Source organism: Sturnira hondurensis, unplaced genomic scaffold (assembly GCF_014824575.4).
Source record: "Sturnira hondurensis isolate 20B ecotype Veracruz unplaced genomic scaffold, ASM1482457v3 Scaffold0015596, whole genome shotgun sequence".
NCBI classification, from domain to species: Eukaryota; Metazoa; Chordata; class Mammalia; order Chiroptera; family Phyllostomidae; genus Sturnira; species Sturnira hondurensis.
The window spans coordinates 18,187,339-18,211,429 of NW_028088227.1; the positions used below are offsets into that span (position 1 = coordinate 18,187,339).

Here is a 24,091-nt window from a genome sequence, read left to right on the forward strand (position 1 = left end):
TGTTCAAGTACAGTTTTCTTTCTTGTAATCCCAGCCCTGCCTGCCCCACCCCAGTGCTCCCCACCTCCCTCCCATCTCTGCCCCCCACCTTAGTTATTGTCCATGTGTCCTTTATACTTGTTCATGTGAGTCCTTCCCCTTTTCCCCTGTGATTCTCTCCCCTCTGGACCCTGTCAGCACATTCTGTATTTCAGTGTCTTTGGTTACATTTTGCTTGCTTGTTTGTTTTGTTGTTTAGATTCCTGTTAAAGGTGAGATCATATGGTATTTGTCTTTCACCGCCTGGCTTATTTCGCTCAGCATAAAGCTTTCCAGTTCCATCCATGATGTTGCAAAGGGTAGGAGCTCCTTCTTCCTTTCTGCAGCATAGAATTCCATTGTGTAAATGCACCATAGGTTTTTGATCCAGTCATTTACTGATGGGCATTTAGGTTGCTTCGAACTCTTGGCTATCGTAAATTGTGCTGCTATGAACATTGGGGTGCATAAGTTCTTTTGGATTGGTGTTTCAGGGTTCTTAGGATATACTCCTAGCAGTGGAATTGCTGGGTCAAAAGGCACGTCCATTTTCAGTTTTCTTAGAAAATTCCATACTGTTTTCCATAGTGGTTGTACCAGTCTGCAATCCCACCAACAGTGAACTAGGGTCCCCTTGGGGTTGTTTTCTTTTTATTTCTTCTCTTAGGTCCCTCCTCTCTGTAACTCTCTCCATGAAGTACCAGTAGCCTTTGCAGCTCTACATTCTGACCCGTGTCTCTTCGACCCAGTGAGAGTACCACTCTCCGGCTACTGTTGCTCTGAACTATGGTTAGGAAAATGCCCTCAGGGTAAATGTTGGGGTGAATATGGAGCTCATCTAATGTGTTAATTTGCTTTATTTCTTACGCATTTTTCCCCTGAAGGATCATAGCCTTACATTGGCCACTGCCTGGTATTTTATTATATTCATGTTTACAATTGTCCGTGGGGAGTTTATTCAAATATCCAATCCATCATGTTCAGTTCAGACCAATATTTTTTAAAATATATCTTTTATACCAGATAATTTATGTACATTATTGCTAGTTTACTGTGTATGTTATTATCCCCATCTTTATGGATTAGAAAACTAATGCTCAGAGTGTTTTTAAAAATTTCCTAAAATTAACCCAACCAGTCAATAGAGCTGGAATTGGAGCTGAAATATTTTTTAACTCCAGTTTCCATCATAATTTGCTTCCTGCTTAGCCAATGACAAATCCATGTATAAATTTCACACAAAAGTCACTACAATTTTTGCTCAAAAATTTGCATCAACATTTTTGAGGGTTAAAATGTGTAGAGGGAAAAATATTGAAATCATTGCCTAAAAAGGATAAGAGAGGTTTATATGAGGGCTTTGCCCCCCTGTTAGCAGGTAACTGGTAGCTAATCATATTTAAAACAGTGAGAGTTTCTGCGGTGTTACTATGAAATAATCATTCTTTATATTCCTCCCAAATTCATATGTTGAAGCCCCAATCCCCAATGTGCTATTATCTGGAGGCAGGTCTTTGGGAGGCAATTAGGTAATAAGGATGGAGCCATCATGAATGAGAGGACTGCCCTGAAAGAAGAGATGTGAGGGAGATTCTCCTGGTCTCTGCCATGTGAAGATACAGCCAGAAGGTATCAGTTTGCAAACCAGGGATGAGGTTGTCATCAGATGTCAAATCTGCTGTGACTTTAATCTTAGACTTTCCAGCATCCAGACTTGGGAGAAATAAATGTTTATCGTTTAAGCCACCCAGTCTATGGTACTTTTTATAGCATCCTGAACTGGCTAATACAGAAATCATTTATATATTTTTTGGCTATTATTTTGGGATAATAAATAAATTGTGAACAATGCAGAGGAAACACACTACTGAATCAGTGCCCTCATTGAATGTGGCAAACTTTCTTACTGTGTCACCATGAGAGAATGACTCTTACCATGTCATTATGAACAATGTACCATGAAATGCTTTTAAAAATGATCACTGGGTGAATCCAACTTAGATATTTTAAACCTATGAAAATGAAGTCCAACCCTGGAAAATTAGCCCTTGTTCACAATTAATAATGCAAATCTCCTTTTTTAACCCTCCCTTTCTCTGATCAGAAAGGGTCATCTGTCCAGTGTGGCCTGGTTGGAGCATTGTCCTATAAGCCAAAGGGTCTTGGGTTTGATTCGCTGTCAGGGCACATGCCTTGGTTGCGGGTTTGGTCCCAGGTCCCAGGCATGTGCGAGAAGCAAACGATCAATATTTTTCTCTTACACTGATGTTTCCCTCCCCCTCCTTCCCTCCCCCTAAAGAAAAGTCAATTTGAAACACACAAACACTATTCTGAGTTTCCCCCAAAGAGATGTTTACAAAACACACAACAAAAAATTACATAAATAAATAGAAAAAAGTTGTAAAATGTTTAAACAGTTTTTGAAACTGTTGCCCATTGTCTGTTTCTCCACTCTGTGCACATTCTCTGTACCCACCAGCAACGCATGTGAACTTATTGATGAGGGTTGCTTGCAAAAGTTCTACCAATTTGATCTCCCAATTACTTTATACATTTCTCAGATATCAATGAAAACACCCACCCATTCTACTCCCCTTCCCTTCCTGTTCTGCACGAATTTTTCACTGGCTTTGCTTTCTTCTCTCCTGCTTCAGTTTGTGAACCAACACACTGCAGCCCTATCATTCCAGATGCCACACGTTCTGTATGTAGTGTGTGTTGACTAGATTTAACCAGACTTCTCAGAGAAAGAAAAAGAGTGGGAGAATGGCATAGGGAAAGCTTGGGCCACTGAGTATTTGCAGCAACACATGCTATTCCAGGCAAGTGTTCAGCAATTTGGGGAGGATCATTAGTTAGTTTTGGAGCATGAATTTGAATCTTTTATCCAATGCAGCGCACAGGTGCAGCCTGTGTTAAACAAATTAGTCAAAATGTCTGGTGACTCTGAAACCTGAAACAGGCAAAATTCCACTCTTCCTTACGTGAGTGGGGATATCTTCAAAATGAGCAACAACACAGAGGTAGCTGAGCGCCAACTTCTAATTCCAAAAGAAATCCAACAGAATAAGCAGGTGTCAAGTGAGACTCTGATGATGCAATGGTAAGAGTGGAGTGGCAGTTGTGCAATAGTGTTGTTTTACTAAACGTGGCTGGCCGGAGAGAGGTAAACTGAGCAGTAAGTTTAACTCTAGAACCCACATGCCACTGCTAAAAAACCATGTAGAAATCCTTCCTTTTATTTAGAGCTGATGAATAAGAGATCTTGAAGATAAGAAGACAGCAGGAAAAAGGGAAATAAGCCTTCCCCACATCTTTTCTGTTCAATGCCATGTCAGACACACCTTCAGGTGAGTGTAGGGGCCAGCAGGTGTCTCAGTTCTGTCGCTGTCCAGGAACGTGGTGCTAGATTTCTTGGCATCTCGGCAGGAGCGGAGAGTCTCCAACAACTAAAGAGGGAGGATCTATCCCCCGACCCGGGAAAACACACACACACACACACACACACACACACACACACACACACACAATCACTGAAACTCAGACTTTGGAGCTCTGTTGATTGGGGAGAGGAGGGGTCGCTGGCTAAGAGGCACCTCAGTAGCGCCCTCTGGCGAGGACAGAATGTTTGCGTCCTCCACCAAGGCTCCCCTCATTGCTGCTGCCGCCGTGGTACCCCCCGCCCAGCTCTCGGGTTCACTCGGTCTCTCACTCGCCGAGACACAGACAGACGGCAGCTTTCCCAGCAAGCAGGGGACAGGCTTAGGCAGCGCTCGCCTAGAGAGGACCTGAGCACCAGGAAAGAAGGCAAAGCCCGAGCCTCATCCCCTCTCTCCGTGGGAGTCTTCTGAAACCACGGGCAGCTGCGCATCCCTGCACGAGCCCTTTCACGGTCACTTCTCGGGGCTTGCCAGGACTTGGGGACGTGTCTCGGGAAGAGCCAGGGCAGGAAGCAGGGGGTGGCGGAGCGAGGGTGCGCACGCTGGGACTGGAGAGGAGTGAGTGGCGGGCTGGGCGGAGGCGGCGGCCGTGGGCGCGGGTGCCTCCCCGCCTCGCATCTTCGCAGGCAGCACCGCCTCCCGGTCGCTGCGGCCCGCGGGTCCTCTGCGCGTTCCCGGGCCGGAGCCGGCGCACGATGCGCCCGGCTGTGTTCTGATCCTCGCCGCGCCGCTGCCTCCGCCGCGATGCTTCCCCCCGAGCCGCCGCAGCAGCAGCTGCAGCCACCGCCGCCGGCCCCGCAGAACCATGTGGTGACCACCATCGAGAATCTGCCGGCCGAGGGCAGCGGCAGCCTCTCCGCCTCCTCCCGGGCTGGCGTGCGCCAGAGGATCCGCAAAGTGCTGAACAGGTGAGCGGCGGCGGGACCTGGGGCAGGGGCTGCGGGCGCCGGACCTAGGGTCCCCTCTGCCCCTGGGCGGCTCGAGGCCCTTCGGGGACCAAGTCGTAGTCGTGGCCATGGCCCGGGAGACCGAAGGGAGCAGGCGAGGACATGCTCCGCTCGCGGAGAGGCCGTGGTAGCTTTGTCCCGGAGAGGGGAGCCTGGGGTGCCCGCCGGGCTGCCGGCGGGTCCGAGGCGGGAGTTCGGGGAGAGGCGGGGTTTTGCCTGCCTGGTGCCGGGTGTCCCCACTCACACCCCCGAGTGCGCGTGTTGCCTCATGCCCCTTCTCCACTCGCACCCCAGCTTTACGCTCAAGGGCCGGAGGGGCCCCGGGAAAGGGGGGAGGCGGCGGCTGGGGCGGAGGCAGGAAGGCGTGGGGCTGCGGCGTTGGCGTGTAAGTCGCGGCCTCGAGCCTCCACTGTGGCCGCCCCACCCGTGCGTCTCCGACACCCTGCGGGCAGGCACGGGGGTCGCGGGGACAGTCCTAGCAGGCGGGCGTGGCGGACCCACTTGTCCTGCCCAACACTTCGTTGGGTTGCTCCTGTGACTCTTCCCGGCTGGTAGCAGGAAAGGGAGGCTAGAGGCCTGGATCAGACCCACGTAAAGTGCAAAAATGTTGCTGGAAGGGTGTGAGAAGGAGGCGCTCGGCTCTTCCCGAGCCGGCTAAAGCCAGAGGCGCACGAACGCCTACCCACCCGTGCTTCCAGTGCTGCTCCCAGTGCCGGAATCTGCGCAGTGGATGGACCAAGGACCAAGGACCAAGGACGAGGTGTATTAGGACGAGAACCTGGTTGGTGTGAAGATGGGCCCCCTCTTGGTGCCCCTAATTCGACTGTGGTGTAAAAGGGACTTTCTCTACTTAAGTAACTTGAAGTGGTTGAAGAACAGACACTTGAAAATAACATAGAGAATTGGTTTTGTGTCTTTTGTTTCGGTGCGTGTGTGCTTTCCAATGCATCTGTAGAGGTAACTCTTAAGGTCGTTTTGTTCATACAGGTTTCAGTGTGGCACTGTTTGGGGTAGTTGAGATTATCCAAGGAAGCCACATAGAACTCTTCGGGGCTTACAGCTCTACTGGGAGCACAAAATACTTACAGAAATAAAACCTCGAAAAACCTCCTTGTTTTAGGTGTATGGTTCGATTTAGTTACATCAAATCCAAACCGTTCGAGGGTCCTTGTGAAGTCAATGTGCATTATTAGCTTGCTTGTGGGTGTTTCTGTATGTTTCCGTTTAGTATCAAACAAGAAGAAATTCACTCTGAAGTGAGATACGAGCTGGTAGTAGAAAGGCAAGAAGCCTTCACGTTCCTTTGACTTGTAGCTTAGAATGACATCTTCCAAAATATTACCTTGAAAAGATAACGAGCAGAATCGGCCCTCTCTTGGACAGGTCAGTGGGTTAGAGCTTCATCGGGGTAGGCCCAGGGGGCAGGTTCGACCCGGTCAGGACACATACAGGAATCCACAAACTCCCTCTCTCTCTCAAATCAATAAGTAATAAAATAAAAAATAATAAGCAGAATAAATCAAGAAGATGCTGGCTCGGTACATATTATAAGGGTCTCCTATTCCTTACGGTTGTCTGTGGTTTTTTGAATTGTGAATGCTTTGGCATTGGCTGTTTAAATTTTTAAGCAGAGCATGTTAATTATTGATTTCCCTCATCAACCTGAGTAAATAGTGCAATAATTCATTTATCATCGCTTGATTATAGCTTCTTATTGATCTGTGCAGGGTGTTTCCTGATATTTAACATACCTTCAAGTCCAGAATAACTGCTTTGGGGCGAAGCCGTTCATCAGCTTGGACCTTCATTTTTTCATTTCCAAAGTGTGCTTTGTAATACTTGTCTTACCCTCTTATCACAGTTTTGAGACTTAGATGGGATTATACTGAAGAAAACACTTGGGAATGTATAAGGCCTGACACAAATTAATTAATTCAACTAACTTCTGTTGTCTCAAATGGGTCTATGGGAATATCATAAGCAAATTAAGTGAAGTCATGGTTGATCATGGGTAGAACTGTGTGTTTTACGAAGCCTTCAGTGGTCTGTGACATGACGCATAGTGGTCCTAATTCATGGAGGAGGAATTCAGACTGAAAGGCTGGGTCAGTGACATTTAATCATAGGCACCTCTGTGAATGGAAACTTAGGGTTACAGTTGTTAGCCTTCAACTAAAATATTTCATTGTCTTGCAGAGTTCTTTAGAATGCTCAGTATAATATTTTTTATTGAGTAAATGGTCTTTCTTTAACCTTAAAGAAAAAAAAAAGGAAAATTTCTTCTGAGGAGGAGCACCTTTGATAAGGAGACTGAAAAAAATCAACAAATGTGAAAATGGAATTATCCCCATGGAATAATTTTGTTGGCATCCTGATGGACTTAGCTTTTGCACCATGGTTAGGTCAACAGGAGACCAAGTTAGCGATGGCTGTTGGGTGCCTTGGCTCAAAGGTGTGGGGGGAGAGTGTGCCAGTATGTAGGTGTGGTTCCTCTCTGGTTTGACCCCTCTAGGTGTGTTGGACTAGTTAGTAATAGCTAACTAATTTGTTACTAGTTGTTTGGGGCCAAACCATAAGCATCTATGTTCATTTTCTGAAAGTTTAAGATCACTTTTTCCTCCTTTTTCTTCTCTTTTTCCTCTTCCTCCTTTCCTTAACACTTCTGTTTCCTTCGCCTGCGTTGCCCTATCAACTCAGTCTCCTGGGCTTCAGTTGTTTCTTTTCATCTGCCTCTGACAAATAGCAACTTAGCTGTTAGCAGAAAGTGAGGCTACAAATCTGGAGTCCATATAAAAACATGTCCCTCCAAGGTTTGGCATGCAGATACATAGTTGGCCATGTTCTATTGCTGTGAGCCTGCCAGTAGAGTCACTTTATTGTTAGTTACCCCTTAGCATCCTTTTGGGCCAAAGAGGCTGGGCTGAGAGACCGAAGACAATGCAGTGGGGTGAGGAGTGTTAGACTCGGGGCAATGCAACCCTGGGGAAAACCTGCTACTGGTCACAGTCTGTAGCAATAGCTACATGCCAATGACGAAGAAATGGGAGCACGGATGCTATCTACAGCCTGTCTACCTAGGGAGAGATAAAGAGAAGTATTGATTAATAATTAATTAAAGGTACTTGCCCTCAAGAAGCTTAGAATGAAAATGTAGTGTTACCTTAATGAAATTTGTCTTACATTATCCTGCATCATTTATTTCCCCCCTGGTTAAGGCTTTAGATTTGGATTGCTGCTTTTTGTATGTGACAGTTGGACATCTCACCGATTGATTACTCATTTTCTGTAGAGCAATTAGATTATAATATAATTGTATATAGGACTTTGGTGAAAGAAGAGGTACTAGATAATTTTTCTAGCCAGTTAATGGGATGTGCCGTGTTCTCCCCACCCACCCTAATCAACATTGCTTTGGGGATCAAGAGACATGAGATGATTTAAGTGCTGGGTTAATAGTTACTTCTTTAATTCCCGAACACCTAGAGTAATGCATTGGCTTAAACAAGGAAAAAAGTGTGGCAAACTCTTCTTCACTTATATCTTAGTGTGGAACGTTATTTATTACCCTGCCGTTGTGGCAAGCAAGATATGATAAGAAAGAAAATACTTCAAGGGTGACAGGTGAAGACCCTCTCACAGAAACTGCTGATACCTATAGACTTTTTAGAGGCATAACAAAGTAGATATAGAGCTATTTGGTATATGAAGACTTTTCTCCTCTAAAATGATTACTTGATGAATGTTTGTGCTTGTGTGTAGTTTTTATTGACCTTTTCCCACTTGAATATTATTTTCAAATATTAAAAAAACAGTGGGTTTCTAGTTTTGGCCCATTTTATTCACCATTAAGGTGTACTTTGGGATGTCTCAGGTAATGAAGGGCTTTTGCCTTTTTGAGTCTTGTAGGGAGGATATTTAATCATTAGAATGGAGCCTGTAGTGTGACTCTGGGTTCTCTCTTCCTTTGGTGTGGAACTGATTTCCAACTTACAATTTGACTTACAATTTTCAAATTTCTGAAAATTTTTTTGAATTGAAAACCAGGGAACATTAAGGAGGTTACTAAGAGAGTTGGTAACAAGCCTACATAGAATCAATATACATGTGGGAAGTTACCATTTGTGTTTATGTGTGTGTATATTTATATACATACATATACATATATATATATATATATATATATATATATATAGGGAGAGAGAGAGAGAGAGACCACTTCTTTGAGTCACTAAATAAGTTGACAGAACATGGTGAATGAGCAAAATGGCTTCCAAGGAACAGAGTTATGATTGAACTAAGTAGTAGGTACAGTTGATAAAGACATATTATAATTTATATGATCCTTTTTTTATCAAGTGGGAAAGCTTCTGTTAAAAAAGTTGGTAATGAGGCACTTCCTCAAGCTGCTCCTTTTAACAGATGTCAAAATGAAAGGGGAAGATCAACTGGTAATGAGGATAATTGATACAAAATATGCCAAATGGAACTGAGTGGTGTGATTAAAGACAGACAGCTCCAAGATCAGTAGTAAACAAAGGATGCCTAAAGGAAGCATTTATTTTTTAACTAAAGGAAGAAAGTTATAAAAATACAAGATCACCAAGTAATGTCATTTTCATGCACAGAGCCTAGAGAAATGAATAAGTATATTAAAGGAGTCATTGGGTTATCTCAGATAAAGATGATGCATTTCCAGGTAGTTAATATGGAAAAAAATGACATATCTTTGTGTAATTTTTCTTTGACCTTATACTTGAGCACTGAAGTACCCAAAATCCTTCTGTGCTTCGGGGTCATCATAATAGATATCTATTGTTACTGTGCATTTCTATACATGTAGATGATGTAGGAATTTCATTTTGCTGCCCATATAGTTATCAAGTTACTTAATGCAAGAGCTGATTTGTTTTTTAATTATCATTTCTCATAAAAATAAATTATAGAATATGAAAATATCACTACCAGGGTTTACTTTAGCTTTCTCATTCAAGTTCAGGCCAATGAGCATTCACTGTACATTGTTCAAGCACATTGATTTTGGGGGGGGGCAAAACATAAGCACATTGATTCTTGATTATGTTTCTAAAAAAGTGTGCCTGGGAAGTCAAACTCCGAAAGACATGTGGAAAAATACCCCATAAATATTTGGCATATTTCTTTACTATGGTGTGAACATATACAAGTGGATAGTCATTGTAACATAAAATTTACTGTCCTAAATACTTTTAAGTGTACACTAGACTAGTGTTAACTGTATGCACATAAATTGCTATGCAACAAATCTCTAGAATTTTTCATCTTGCAAAACTGGAACTCTACATCCATAGAACATCTCCTCTCTTCCCCCTCCCCACCGACCCTGCCAGCCGCCATTCTAATTTATGTTCCTAAAAGTTCGACTGTTTTAGATACCTCATATAAATGAAGTCATGCAGTGTTTGGCTTTTTGCGACTTGCTTATTTTACTTAGCATACTGTTCTCAAGGTCCATCTACATTGTCACAAATGACAGACTTTCCTTTTTTAAGGCTAAATAATATTTTATTGTATGTAGATATCACATTTTATTTACCCATTTATCTGTTGATGGAAGTTTCCGTTGCCTCTATTTCTTGGTCATTGTGAATAACGCAGCAGTGAACACGGTTTGCGCATATTGCTTCAAGATTCTGTTTTCAACTCGGGGAGATTTATACCCAGAAGTAGGTTGCTGGATCATATGATAATTCTATTTTTAATTTTTTGAGGAACTTCTATACTGTTTTTCATAGTAGTGGCACAGTTTTACACTCTAACCAACAGTACAAACGCTTCCTACTTCCCTCCATCAGTGCCAACACTTGTTACTTTCTGTGTTTGTTTTTGACAGTGGCCGTCCTAAAAGGTGTGAAGTGATGCCTCATTGTGGTTTTGATCTGACTTGCATTTCCCTAATGATTAGTGATGTTGACCACCTTTACGTACATTTGTTGATCATTTGTATGCCCTCTTTGGGAAAAAATGTCTATTTAGTTCCTCTGCTTATTTTAAAATAGGATTGTTTGGGTTTTGTTTTTGTTCTTGTTGCATTGTAGAAGTTTTTATATATATTCTGGAAATTAACCCCTAACAGATATATGGTTTACAGATATTTTCTCCCATTCTGTTGTTTGCTTTTTCATTCTGTCAATTGTTTCTATATTCATTTATTCTTTATCACTTACTGTGTGCTGAGCCCTCTTCTGGAGGACACATATATGACAAAACATTACTCTTGACTTGAGGAACCTCAAAATCTAACAAGGTAATTTGCCTTGTACTGCTATTGACAGTGTATCATTATAGTCTGTAATATAAATGTTTATGCATAATGTCTGATTGTATGCTTCTAACTGTCTAGACACAGAAGTCAGGTAAATAAGTTGTTTAATATGCAATTCACATTAAACTTCTCATTCTGTCATATTGACCTTATACTGAGACTGTCTGAATGTTAAGAAATTTCCCAGGAAATTTCAAGGAAAACAATAATAATTTTGTTTTTTTCTTGTTTTTTTAAATATTCTTAAAAATCATACCTTAGTAGCAGCATGAATGTAATTTATTTAAGTATGCTATTACTAAAATTTTGAAAATATTATTTTCTATTGGATTTAAATTCTAAACTTTTCCTCAAGAAAATTTACCTATGTGACTCTGTGATAATTTTAAAAAAATACCTTAAATACCATCTTGCAAGTTCTGATATTCTGAACCACCAATTTCTGCCATTTTAAACAAATTAAGTAGGAAAACCAATTACACCTGAATAAACACTTGAAGGATTTAAAAAATGAAACCATGCTAATTATTTCCAGATTTAGAACCACAAGGCTACAATTCCTAATCATGACTCTGAGATAGCACAACGTACTAGTCCATCATATAGGACAAGACAAATACTTCTTTGGTTTCTCTCTCATTCATTTATTCATTCACTCATTCACTAAAGAAGTATTTCTTGAGTGCTTACTATATGATGTATTCTGTTGGATCATAGTGATGACCCAGACAGGTATAGGGCTGAAGTAGACTTTTGGTGCCATTGGTGGAGTTTCTAACTGTTATTACCTTTTAAATATAATCTATCAAGGGGAAAATTTAAGTAGAAATAAAGGTAACATATATCACTTCTTAAAAGTGATTATGCTTTCAAGCAGACCTAACAGAGGTATACACAAAAGCCTTGTAATTTAGCTGTTTACCTGTGGGAAAACTACTCAAGAGGAAAACCGAACCAATAATAAAATTACTTCAAGTGTACACAGAGTCAAGAGGCAGATTTTTCTTGATGGGGATAATTTGTTTTATTCAGGACTTGAAAAAAAGGACTAGCCATTAATGTTCATCTACCTTCAGAGTGTTAGAAAAGAAAAAAAATAGATTTTAATACCATTCTGCCATTTCAGGGTGATCTATCAAGGTCATTGCCATATAACCCAAGAACATAGAGCTTCCTGAAAACATTAACAGCCTGCAGTGCATATGCAGAGATGAGGGAGTCTGGCCACATGTTTGTACGTTGTAGGTAAGAGAGATTTAAAATACAAAAAGAGCATGAGGATGAGTTACTGGAAGGACTTGAGGTTTTATTATATAATTTGATACAATCTAATGAGGGTGTTTGAGTTAAAATTAGCACTTAGACAGTGGTTGAAATTCTTAAATTTTACATTGTGGAACCTAAATTTTATATTATAAAGTTTTAGATCATATTTTAGTCTCATACTAACAAAAGTTATTATCATCCTTTCATAGAGAGGGAAACCAATTTTTGTGGCTGTGCAACCAAGGGCATATTTTATAAGACCACAAGAGAAGGAGAGAACATGTTGGACTTGAGATGGGTTAGAGGTTTCAGGGATACATTTGCCTTTGGCATTGAAATCTGGTGTTTAGTCATCTTGGGCTGACCCTCCTTTGTGAACCTTCAGGGGCTGCATGCTTTACTGTAGCCCAGAGCTAGGCCTGTAGGCAAGGACAAGAGCTTGGGCTTTATTCTCAGTGGAATGGGGAGCAACAGGAAGGTTTTAACAGAGGAATAATCTGGTTAATGTTTTGAAAAGACCATTCTGGCTACTGTTGTAAAATGGGTAGCAGGAGAGGTAAGTGGATCCTGGAAGAAAGATGTCAGAAGCTTGGAATAGAGGGTTGCAATGGAGGTAGAGGCGAAATGATTGTGTTTTGCAGTGCTTTGCATTGAGAGATGCAACCTGTGGAACTAGGTGAGTGATTTGATGAGGCTGCTGAAGGAAAGAATAAAGAAAAATTCCAGTTTGGGGGGGCTTGAGAAATTAGGTGAGTGATGGTACCATTATGTAAGATGGAAAAGACTGGGAGAGGAACGTGTTTGTGGGTAGAAAGTTCAGAGTTTGCTCCGTCAAGTTACATTAGAAATTTCTGGTGGAAATGTCAAATGGAAGCTGGAGAATGGGATTCTGGGAAAAAATCAGAGGCTGAGAATTTGAATTTGGAAGACATTGGTGTGGTCTTGGATGCAATCATCTGGCGACAATGTGTGGATAAGGGAGCGCACTCCGGGGAACACACCAACTTTTGAGTCAAACAGTGAAAGAAGACCTGGAGAAGGAGGGATCTGAAGTAGGAGGGAGAATAGGAGAGCATGGCATTTAAAAGCCAAAGGGAGGAAGTGTTTCCAGGAGGAGGAAACAAGCAGTTGACTGTGCTGAGAGTCACTGAGGCAAGGGCAGGGAGATGACCAGAGAAACTTGGGGGCCATGACAAGCACAGGTTCAGAGTGGTGGCGCAGATGGAAGCCTGGTGGGGTGGTTTCGGGAGGGAATGTGAAGTGACAGGTTTAAAAACAGAACTTTTGAGATATTTTGCCTTACAAGGAGCAAAGTAACAGGAAAATCTTTTAACAGAAGGGATGATACAAAACTCCTGTGTGCTGATGGGAAGGATAGAGTGGAGAGGGTAAAACGGCATCGGAAGGAAGAAAGGGGAGGAAGGGAGGCGGGGAAACACTGAGAAGGCCGAGGCAGTGGGGTCCCAAGCACAGGGGGTGGGGCTGGCTTTGGGGAGGAGCCAGGACGCTGCCCCGCACAGGAGGCAGGCACAGTGGTGTGGGTACGAATGAAAGTAATTTGGTAGATTTGGTGATGAGAATAAAAGGCAGTTCCTAGAAGGTGGCTTGTCTTTTTCTGTGAACTCTGAGCAAAGATCTCAGTTGAGAATGATGGTGCGTGTGGTGGAGAGGGTAGGGTATTTGTGTGGAGACACGTGGGAACTTGTCATTTTGAGGAGTCTGAAAGGACACATACCAAAGACGTAGAATACATAGTGAACGGCAGTGTTACGTGCTGATTTGGAGGCTGTGGTGCGGGCGAGGTTGCGGTGGGGTGGGCACGAAGAAGCCACTGCTCTTTAGAACATGTCTTGGGAAAGCCGCTCTCAGTAACAGGTCTGGGTCCAAGCAACGCACCAGCAAGAACCATCAGTGAACTCAGCCAAAAAGTAGAAGCGAGGATATGGGTGCAGGACATATTTAAGGGAGCTAAGCTCTGACTATAGTAGGGAGTGGGGTGTAAGAGAAGACGAGGGAATTAAAAGTCACTTCGAGATTTTGTCTCCAGGCCTTTGGATCGATAGTGTCTGTCCCCTTCGGAATGTGGCATCTTCTGTTTCAGGCAACTGACTTTGTTTTGGGGGTGTCTCAATTTTCTCACAGGTAACTGGTTAAAATCATCTTAGCCCTTCATTTGCCATTGCATTTTTGTGATTTTTAAATGAAATAACATCTGGAAGAGGGCTCGGAAAACTGCCAAGCACTGTGCAGTTGTCATCCCGGTCACCAAATTAAAATGAGCGCCCCGGTTTTCCTGGCTTCCCGCTGTCATCAGGCCTGTGATAAGTGCCGGCCGGTGCCCTCAGCACGCAGAGGACTTAGCCCAGGCCCTGCTCTGGCCCTGTCGTTTTTCTCACGAGCTTGTCAGATTCTGAAGTGAAACCCACCCATCTGTGAACAAGGCACAAGCCTGTTGACTTCAATGTGTTTCTTTCTTTCTTTTTTTTGAAAGCTAGACATATTTAATTTTTTTTTTCATTTTGTCTTAAGGAGCGTTCATCTTGGAAAGCCTAATTTGGCAGAAGGCATGTGGTCCTGCTGTGTGATTGCTGCCCTGAGTGAGGCTGTTTTGAGGTACCTGTCGTTTGGAAAGGAGAGTTTGACAGGCTTCAGGAAAGGGTTAGTGCCTCTTGAACTGGAGAGGTTTCAAAATGAGCTGGGGCCTAAAAGGCTCCATAGAGGCCAGCAGTGGGACAGCCAGAGCAGTTCAGAAGGATGGGGCAGGGCAGCTTTAATGTGCTAATGAGGGGGAGCCCAGATGCTCTGGGATCAGAGGAGCTCTTTGTGCCTGGGATCTCAGGGATGGCTGAGTCTCTGTCCCTATCTGGATGCTGGGCGGGCTGGAGAAACACTGTGCTTTCAGAGAGGGGCCCTGTCCTCCACAGACAGCCTCACAGACCTCTCTGTACACTAGTGGGCAGTGAGGGGCTGTGGAAAATCCCAGGGTGGGGATAGGGCTTGAAAACAGGGGAGCTTATGAGCTGGCAGGGACATATGTGTGAGGAGAACAGAGGATAGGGAGGGGTAGATCTGGTCTGGTGGGCATGTGTAGTCAGATAATGTTCAAAAGGACATTTGCAGCTTCACGGACTTAACTGTTTTCTAACCAGTCCTGTCAAGCTCAGTGCATGGCGTTCAAGTCACTAGGAGGAGGTGATCTGTCCTTGAAAATATTGTGAGTCAGCTTTTAGCAGATTACGACGTAAGTGTGAAACATCCCAAAACCAGCCAAATGAACACTATCATCACCCAGAGGGCACTGTCAGGAAATTCATGTTGCAGTTATTTCATTCAGTGATTGCTCCAGAATTGCCAGAGGGGAGGGGTTAGGAGCCCCCTGCTTTGGTTGGAAGAAGGGTCAGGGAACTAATCTTGAAGCTGAGTTCGAATAGCAAGAACCCAGCATCTACAAAGGCTGTGTGTTTACTTGTGCTAAACTCATCTCCTGATGGAGAGAGTTGTTAACAAACTGCTCTCAGCCACCCCTTAACAGTGCCTCTAAACTTCATTATGGTGTCAGGGTGGTTGCCGTCTCAGGAGCTCCCAGGCACGAGACAAGTGAAGAAGATTGATCCACAGTGCCTTGGCCTTTTATTTATCTCCTCTTTTCCTTTCTGAACCTGCCTGAGGGTATCTAATATAACATAATATATTGCATATGTTATTTCCCCCAAATTTATATAGGTATTACTTGTAATGATCTATTCGTCTCTTTTTGTCTTGCTTTGTTCTTCTCTTTCCCCTCCCCCTCCTCCCACCCCACCCCCCATTCTCTCTGTCATACACACAGACAGGTAGAGAGGATGGTTTTCTATTTGGAATAATTTGCCCTCTTTCTGTGACGATAACCCTTGAATTACCTTCCCATGCTTCCCCTGCAGGAAAATGCTTTGTTATTAATGTTTTATTTTGAAACCACATTGAATTGGTGTTTCCCATGGAAATGAAAATATTCAGTGTGGAATTACCAGTGAGTTCTGTATCCGCGAGTGTGAATGCACCTACTGAACAGCCATCCCGTGCAGATTGGCCCCCCTCCCATTTTCCTGAGCCGAATATAATTTTATTACATTTCAGCTCTAGTTGATAATGAGTCTGGTGACTTGGCTGTAAAATTTTACCCTCTTTTATCTTCTCTGATTCTAACAGTTTGTATTGTTTTAGTGCTTTCCAGGCAAAATTCTTTTTTTATTAAAATTTTCCCCTTCTTTGATGCTTCTCATTTATTTCCTGCCCCTAATGGGATACATGCATTTTGGATTGACCTTCCTTAGTAAAAGCCAGGTGCTCTCGAGCCCAAAGGAGTATAGCCCTGAGGTCCTTGCTTGCACTGGGTTTAGAAAATTGATCATTTGCAACTCTAATGCTGATAAATGGACTCATTTGCTTCCAATGCGAAGAGACCATAATTATTACTTCCCTAGCCTCAAAGTTAATTGCAGCCTAAGAGTACCCCTTCATTGATGACAGACGAAAAGCACCATTTAAAGCATTTATAACAATGGGTATCAGGTTGCTCATTTTGAATTATCAATTTGTCAAAGAAAATGGTGATTCTGAATGGATGTAAATGGGAATGTACACAGAATGGTACCAGGACTGCAATTTGTTGGGCTCTGGACTGATGAATTGTGATACAATAACAACAAAAAATTCTTAGCAGAATTGCTATCTTCCTGTTTTTTTTCATCACAGCTAGAAAGGAGTTCATTGGATTTAGGACACTGAGCATTTTCTTCCTTCTTAGTTTCTATTGGAGAAGCAAGTAAGTGAGCCAGAGTCTATGATGCACACTTTTTCTAAAAAGAAATTTCCGCAGCTTGATATACTCTGCTACAAACTCTTTGGGAAAGATAAGATGTACGAGGTCTGTCCGGAAAGTATCCAGCCATGCAATATGAAATACCGAGACATTTATTGAAAAAGATACAAGATATAAGAAACATTGTACATAGGACAATGATGTCTCAGTCCTCTTCAAAATAGGTACCCTGGGACTTCCGCCAAGATGGAGGCATAGGTGGAAACACTGTGCTTTCTCCCACAACCAAGTTTGAATACAACAAAGGTTTGGAGAAACAAAGACACAACCAAAGGACAGAAAATTGAATTATACGGAAGTCCGACTACATCTAACCACCGTTCCATGGGGACGGTAAGAGGGGCGGAGCCAGCAGCGAGCAGGGTCGGGCAGGACAGGGCCCCGGACCCAGGCGCGCAGGCAGACGGGAACCAGTTGGGGTGCGGGGCAGACCGCGGGTGCATACTCGCGCACAGTGAGACAGACCACGCAGGCCCCAGGGGGTGAGGGCTGACGGCGGTGGCACACTCGTGTGCAGTGGGATGAAACGCGTGGGCCCGGTGACGGCAGCAACTGCGGCACTGGTGAGGGCCGTGGCAGGGGGCGGACAGGACGCCAGAGTCCCTCTTTGACCCCGCCTCCACATACAGCGTCACAACTCAGCGACTTAGTTGCCCTTCGGCACCGGTGAGGGCTGGGACGGCAGGCGGCAGACGGGTCGCCAGAGTCCCTCTTTGACCCCACACCCACATACAGCGTCACAACCCAGTGACTTAGTTGCCCTGCAATACCAGTGAGAGCCATTGTCCCTCTTTGACCCCGCCCCCACATACAACGTCACAACCCAGCGACTTAGTTGCCCTGTTCTAGTGAACACTTTAGGGCTCTGATCCTGCTATGGAACAGGCACGAACAGCCCAAAAGATGGCGCAAGAAGAACTCAAAGTCCCAGAGCCAATAACTCTAAGTGACCAAGAAATAGCCGGCCTCTCAGAAGCACAATTCAAGACACTATTTATCAGGATGCTCACAGAACTGGTAGATTATAGTCACAAATTAGAGGAACATAGTCACAAATTAGAGGAACATATGAAGGCTAAACTAATTGAAATGAAGGGAGATGCACAGGAAACCAATAGTGATGGAAAGGAAACTGGGACTCAAATCAATGGAATGGACCAGAAGGAAGAACAAAACATCCCACCAGAAAGGAATGAAGAAATGAGAATTCAAAAAAATGAGGAGAGGCTTAGGAACCTCCAGGACATCTTTAAACGTTCCAACATCCGGATTATAGGGGTACCAGAAGGGGGAAAGAAACAGCCACGAGTGGAAAACGTATTTGAACAAATAATAAAGGAGAACTTCCCCAGTCTGGCAAAGGAAATAGACTTCCAGGAAATCCAGGAAGCTCAGAGAGTGCCAAAGAAGTTGGACCCAAGAAGGAACACACCAAGGCACATCATAATTACATTAGCCAAGACCAAAATGAAGGAGAGAATCCTAGAAGCAGCAAGGGATAAGGGGACAGTCACCTACAAAGGAGTACCCATCAGACTGTCAGCGGATTTCTCAAAAGAGACCTTACAGGCAAGAAGGGGCTGGAAAGAAGTATTCCAAGTCATGAAATCCAAAGACCTACAGCCAAGATTGCTTTATCCAGCAAAACTTTCATTTAGAATGGAAGGACAGATAAAGTGCTTCTCAGATAAGGTCAAGTTCAAGGAGTTCATCATCACCAAGCCCTTATTATATGAAATGCTAAAGGGACTTATATAAGAAAAAGAAGATGAAAAATATGAACAGTGAAAGGACAGCAAACACACAGTTATTAACAACCACACCTAAAACAAAAGCAAACCAAGAGGACAGCTAGATCAGGAGTGGAACCATAGAAATGAAGAACACATGGAGGGTTAGAAACAGGGGGGTGGGAGGGGGAGAAGGGGGGAGAAGGCACAGAAAATAGCATAGATGGTAGGTAGAAAATAGATAAGGGGAGGGCGAGAATAGTGGGGGAAATATAGAATCCAAAGAACTTGAGACACGTGGTTATAAACTAAGGGGGGGGAGAATGGTGGGGGAGGGAGGGTACGGGTGGAGGGGAATGAAGGGGGGGAATAGAACAACTGTAATGGTATAATCAATAAAATATATTTAAAAAAAATAGATACCCTGGGACCTTACACAGTTTCTCCCAGTTGCCATCAGCTGCCCCATCGTATTTTCCCGAATCTCATCAATGGTCTGAAATCTCTTCCCTTTCAAAGGTGATTTTAGTTTTGGAAAAAGCCAGAAGTCAAAGGGTGCCAAATCTGGGCTGTAGGGGACGGAGTCCACTGGATTATATGATGTTTTGCCAACAAGTTGCACAAATCGTGATGCCAGAGCAGTTGTGTTGTCCTGATGAGGTTGCCAATCACCAGTTGTCCATAGCTGTGTCTTTCTGAATCATCCGAATGGTTTGTGACGTAGAGGAATGTTCAAGCTTAGTGCAAAATTTGGTGCAGATTCATTGCTCTACTTGCTTAGTCATTTTGAATGCAGTGGTCACACAGCACACCTGCTTAGTCAACAGAGTCTACGGCCCCCAACTGACAAGTACACTGGAGTCGTCCTTGTTCATGCATATGCATTCCAGTCCAATCGCCTTGGCTGCCAGGTTACATTGATGTTGTGCAAACTGTTCTCGTTATGTTAACGATGGCTGGGCTTTTTCTGGACAGGGCTCATATACAAGACATGCACAGGAAATAAAGGATTTCTTAAATGAAATAGATAAGGAAATGGAATGCTGGCGAGTCAAGGGGTGGTGTTACAGAGGGAAGCCTTGCTGAGAATTTTCTCTTATTACTAATATTGCTCTGCTATTTTAAACATTAAAGCAGTTGGCTTCATGAGGCAGAGAATGTTAATTCCTAATACTTCCTAGGGAAAAGCTAGCAAGTAGACAAAGAAAAAAATCACAGAAAGCATGTGACATATTAATGAATCAAAGGCACCCTGATTCCAAGTCAAAATTCTCATTTTGGTGAATTATTAATTTCTTCTGTGGAAGTACTGGACATAAGAAATAAAGTAAGCAATGAATGACATCGCAAAGCCCTGATCCTCAATTTTAAGACACTGCTAGGTAGAGCTGTTAGTGCTCTAGAGTATTCTCTAAAGATAAATTGTGATATGGAAGCTCAGTCTATAGATATTGTAACTCTTTGACCAAAATACAAAGACGCCTATGGATTTGAAAACCTTTGACATTCACTCCCAGCCCCCAAGTCTCAGTTAGATGCTATATTCCACGTGCAGGTTATTTCTATCATTCACAATCGATGTTATTCACTTGACTGAACCTTCCCAATGAAATGTTTGTCCACAGGGTGTTCTCTACTCAACAACTTATACAGAACATGGCATAAAGTAGGTGCTCAATAAATATTTGTAGATGAAGGGGAAATGATCTGCTAGACGCCCCTTTAAAAGAAATTATTTTCAGTAGGTTGATGATCTCTGGTTTTATTTTCTCAAATAACGCATGTGATAGTGCCAAGCACAGAGTAGGTACTCAATGAATTTTAGTTTTAGTTTCTTTAAAGTTGATCTGTGAAAGGTAGGGGATGTAGAAAGGTAATTTGGAAGGTGACAGAGCTAGGGAAACACTGCCCTGTGCCGCGTAAGTGCTACTCATGATTCAACACACATCCTTACCCACCACCTTCTCCCGACAGAGAGTTTTCAAATCTGTCTTCCAAGAAATTTCCCATGGGATAATCCATTGTAGAAGTAAAAATAGAAGTCACTTAAAGCTCATTATAGGCAGCAGGGGTTACGAAGAGGGCTAGTTTAGCAACTAGACTGCCTGGTTTAATATCTTAGTGTTTTGGTCTTACTGATTTTCCTTTCTTATCTGTTTATAGGTTGTGAGGACTATATAGCATTTAGAACAGTATCTAACATATGGAGAATCCTGCTCAAAGTTGCATTGTCATCATCATCACCATCATCGTCATGTAAAAAACCCAGGAAGGAATAGTGAAGAAGGAAACTGCTGAGAAAACTATGTGAAAGTAGTGCCCAAGTCTTGTTTTTTAGTGTTTTTTGCCCAGTACCCAGCAGGGCCATTGAACCTAATAGATGCTGATAATACTTATTTAATGAGTTATCGATGTACTTATAGTGGCCTGGGGAAGGAAAGGTAAGGAGGTCATAGGGTAGTAAGTAGTCCTAGCTCAGAGTAAGCAAGAAGAAAGAATATTTTTTATTCCTATTCAAGAATATTTTCCTAGACAGTTTCTTCCAGTTATAAATTAATTTGAGTTAAATTTAATCTTTAAATGCGTCAACCTGGGAAAATTAAAGAGAATCATATTTATATCCTTTGCATGTCTGCTGCAAGGAAAGCATAGTCCTAAGAGCAGTTAAGAGATGCAAACATGTCTATAGTCAGATTCATGCTCTGAAGTATATTTTAATCTAGTTAATCAGTTATTATTTAAGTCAATCAATTACATTGCTTTCCTCTTAAAAGCTGAAAGCAGTCACAGTGAAGGATGTGAGCATCGCTTAAAGACATCTTTGGAATATGGGACACTGGGCACGACGGCAGGTCTGCCGGCTTTTTTACATCGGGGAAAATGGGACCATGTGAAAACTTTAAGCATTTTGGGCTAGAGGAGAAGAGCATTCAAGCCTAGGAAACCACCAGAGGTCAACTTTGCTGCCTTTGAAGTATGCCTAGGACTTTTCACCAGTGGGATTAGGCCTCACTTCTGCAGAAGATTTCCAGAGGCATCTGGGTTGGTCAATAAATGTTTGAGAATGCATCTATGCAATAGCTATCAGAAATTTGACAAGTCATTTGAAATACATGGTCATTAATTCCCTGTCAAGCTCTTATGATATATGAGAATACATGATTCTCATGTGATTATGAGAATCATATGATTATACATGACAATAAAGCCCAAAGATGACCTGACATCAAATAAAATTTATTTCTAAAGCATATATATTAACTTCTTTCTTCATGTTTCCATGCCTCAGAACAAAATGATTGCTCAGTCATTTCAACAATGGTTTCCATGTGCTTGTGTCCTGGGGGCACAGTCATGCAGGTAGTTTAGAAGTTAAACATCCTGTCTATTAGATTAGGTTCCCACCAGGGTTTCATTAGATGCCTCAGTATATTTGGATAAATCCCGCAAAGATGGACTCGGGATAACTTGACAAGTTATCTGCACTGGAGTAGAATGGATGTCAGCATATGTATTTTTTCTAAAAGCTAGTTGGCTTCTCAGTTTCTGTTCCAGAACACACAATGTGACACCTTGAGGAGCAGGACAGTGCCAGAGGGTTGCTAACTGTGACAGACTCCCCCCAACCCTCTCCAGCCCTTGTTGCATCACTAAGGTGGGACGTATTATTCAATGTGAAGTGATGAAAACTTCACTCTATGATATCATGAAAGATCTGCCCACGTAGAAAAGAGTAATGAAATCCTTTGGCTTACATTCTTGGTATCATTTGTATTGCCTCTGTGAAGGGTTTCTATAGCTGCTGTAAGCAACAAGCCAGAGAATGTTAAATGCTGACTCAACATAAGCATGCCTGCAGAAGAAGAGGATTAACGTGGAGGGAAGCTAGCATCAGCAAGAAGAAATACAACCACACATTCAAAGAGAATATGGAGTATTTACATGTGGGATCTTCAGGAGCCATTGCAAATAGAAAGAGGAAAGTCTAATTGTGTTGGGTGGGAATAAGTATACTCTTTCTTTCTATCCTTGGCATTGGAGATTTTTTCACCCATTTCACCCCAGATGGTTTGTGTAAGCCAATTAGTTCTTGGTCTTCTTCTGGACTCCAGGGCCTGCAGATTATTTTTGATCTTGGGGTGGGCACAGGCCCCAGATTGGCACNCACACATTCAAAGAGAATATGGAGTATTTACATGTGTCATCTTCAGGAGCCATTGCAAATAGAAAGAGGAAAGTCTAATTGTGTTGGGTGGAAATAAGTATACTCTTTCTTTCTATCCTTAGCATTGGAGATTTTTTCACCCATTTCACCCCAGATGGTTTGTGTAAGCCAATTAGTTCTTGGTCTTCTTCTGGACTCCAGGGCCTGCAGATTATTTTTGATCTTGGGGTGGGCACAGGCCCCAGATTGGCACAATCAAATTGAAGGGAAGGACCTACCTTTGATGGTGAGGGAAGATATCTTTCTTTCCCTTCTGGATTTGATCAAGGAAACAGCATTTTAGCTACTGGCTGTCATTGTCAGCTACCTCATGGCCATGAAGGAAGCCAGCCTCGCGATGTCACTGATGCTAAGGACAGAAGACTGGAGAGGGACAGAGTACCTGGATCCTTGAATGTAATATCGAGCAACTGACTGCAGTGCTGCATGCTTGGAGCTTGCTCTCTCTCTGAACTTCTATTTTATGGGATAGTAAATGTTTTAACGGCTTAGGTCAGATGGAGTTGGAATTTCTTAGGCAGACAAGAGATTCTTTAACTGATATACACATCTCTCCCACTTAGCCCTGAAACCGATGGCCTTCCATGACCGCCAGCCTGTGCCCTTTTACCTCTTCTAGTCTGGACACATCTGCCAAAGAAGAGCAGAGGCAGGTGTGTGTCATTTAGTTTGTGGTGTGGAGGACTATTCTTCCCAAGATGGGGTTGCACAGAGAGTAGAAGGAACGAGCTTTTGTGACTGGTAGATGTCGTAGATATCTGTACATAGGGCACCTTTGATAATCCTGAGCGGATCTGGATTAGGCAAATGTGTGGCAGAGCTTGGAATGCTGGATGACGGGCTCCCCTGTCATGTCATCCATTTTCCACTTGCTCGATAAGCATTTATTTTGAGCCTGCTTTGTGCCAGGCTGGTGTTAGGCACTGGGTATGTGACAGATCTCACAAAGTATAGTGGAAAATCATGGAACACCTGATAGAAGGGATTTGTGAAGTCATCTGAGCATGTGACAGCTTAGCTGACAACTGGAGAATGAGGAGGACTGAGCCGGAATGAAGACAGGAGTGTGCGTGGGGGGGGAGGGGGCGGTGTAGAATGAATGATGTTCTTCTAGGCAGAGGAAGCAACACTTTAGAAGACTGTGAGTGGGTAAAGCATGGTGCGTGCCGGGAAATTAAATCTGTTTGGATGGCTGCAGCTATGTGTGAGAGGGAGAGAGATGTTAGAGGCTGGAGGAATAGGCAGCAGCCAGATCAGTCAGGGCTTTGGAAGTTTAAATTGTGTGTGCTTTATCTTGGGAGCA

General features: G+C 43.1%; 1 protein-coding gene across 1 annotated transcript in view; it reads left to right on the forward strand.

Moving 5' to 3' along the window:
• Nucleotides 1–3,677: 3,677 nt before the first annotated feature.
• LOC119000060 (solute carrier family 35 member F1-like) overlaps nt 3,678–24,091 on the forward strand; it is a 218,720-nt gene continuing 198,306 nt past the window's right edge. Inside the window, exon 1 of the mRNA XM_037064837.1 lies at nt 3,678–4,366. Within this exon, the coding sequence (XP_036920732.1) occupies nt 4,203–4,366 (164 nt within the window). The 5' untranslated portion in view covers nt 3,678–4,202. The remainder of the gene's footprint in view (nt 4,367–24,091) is intronic.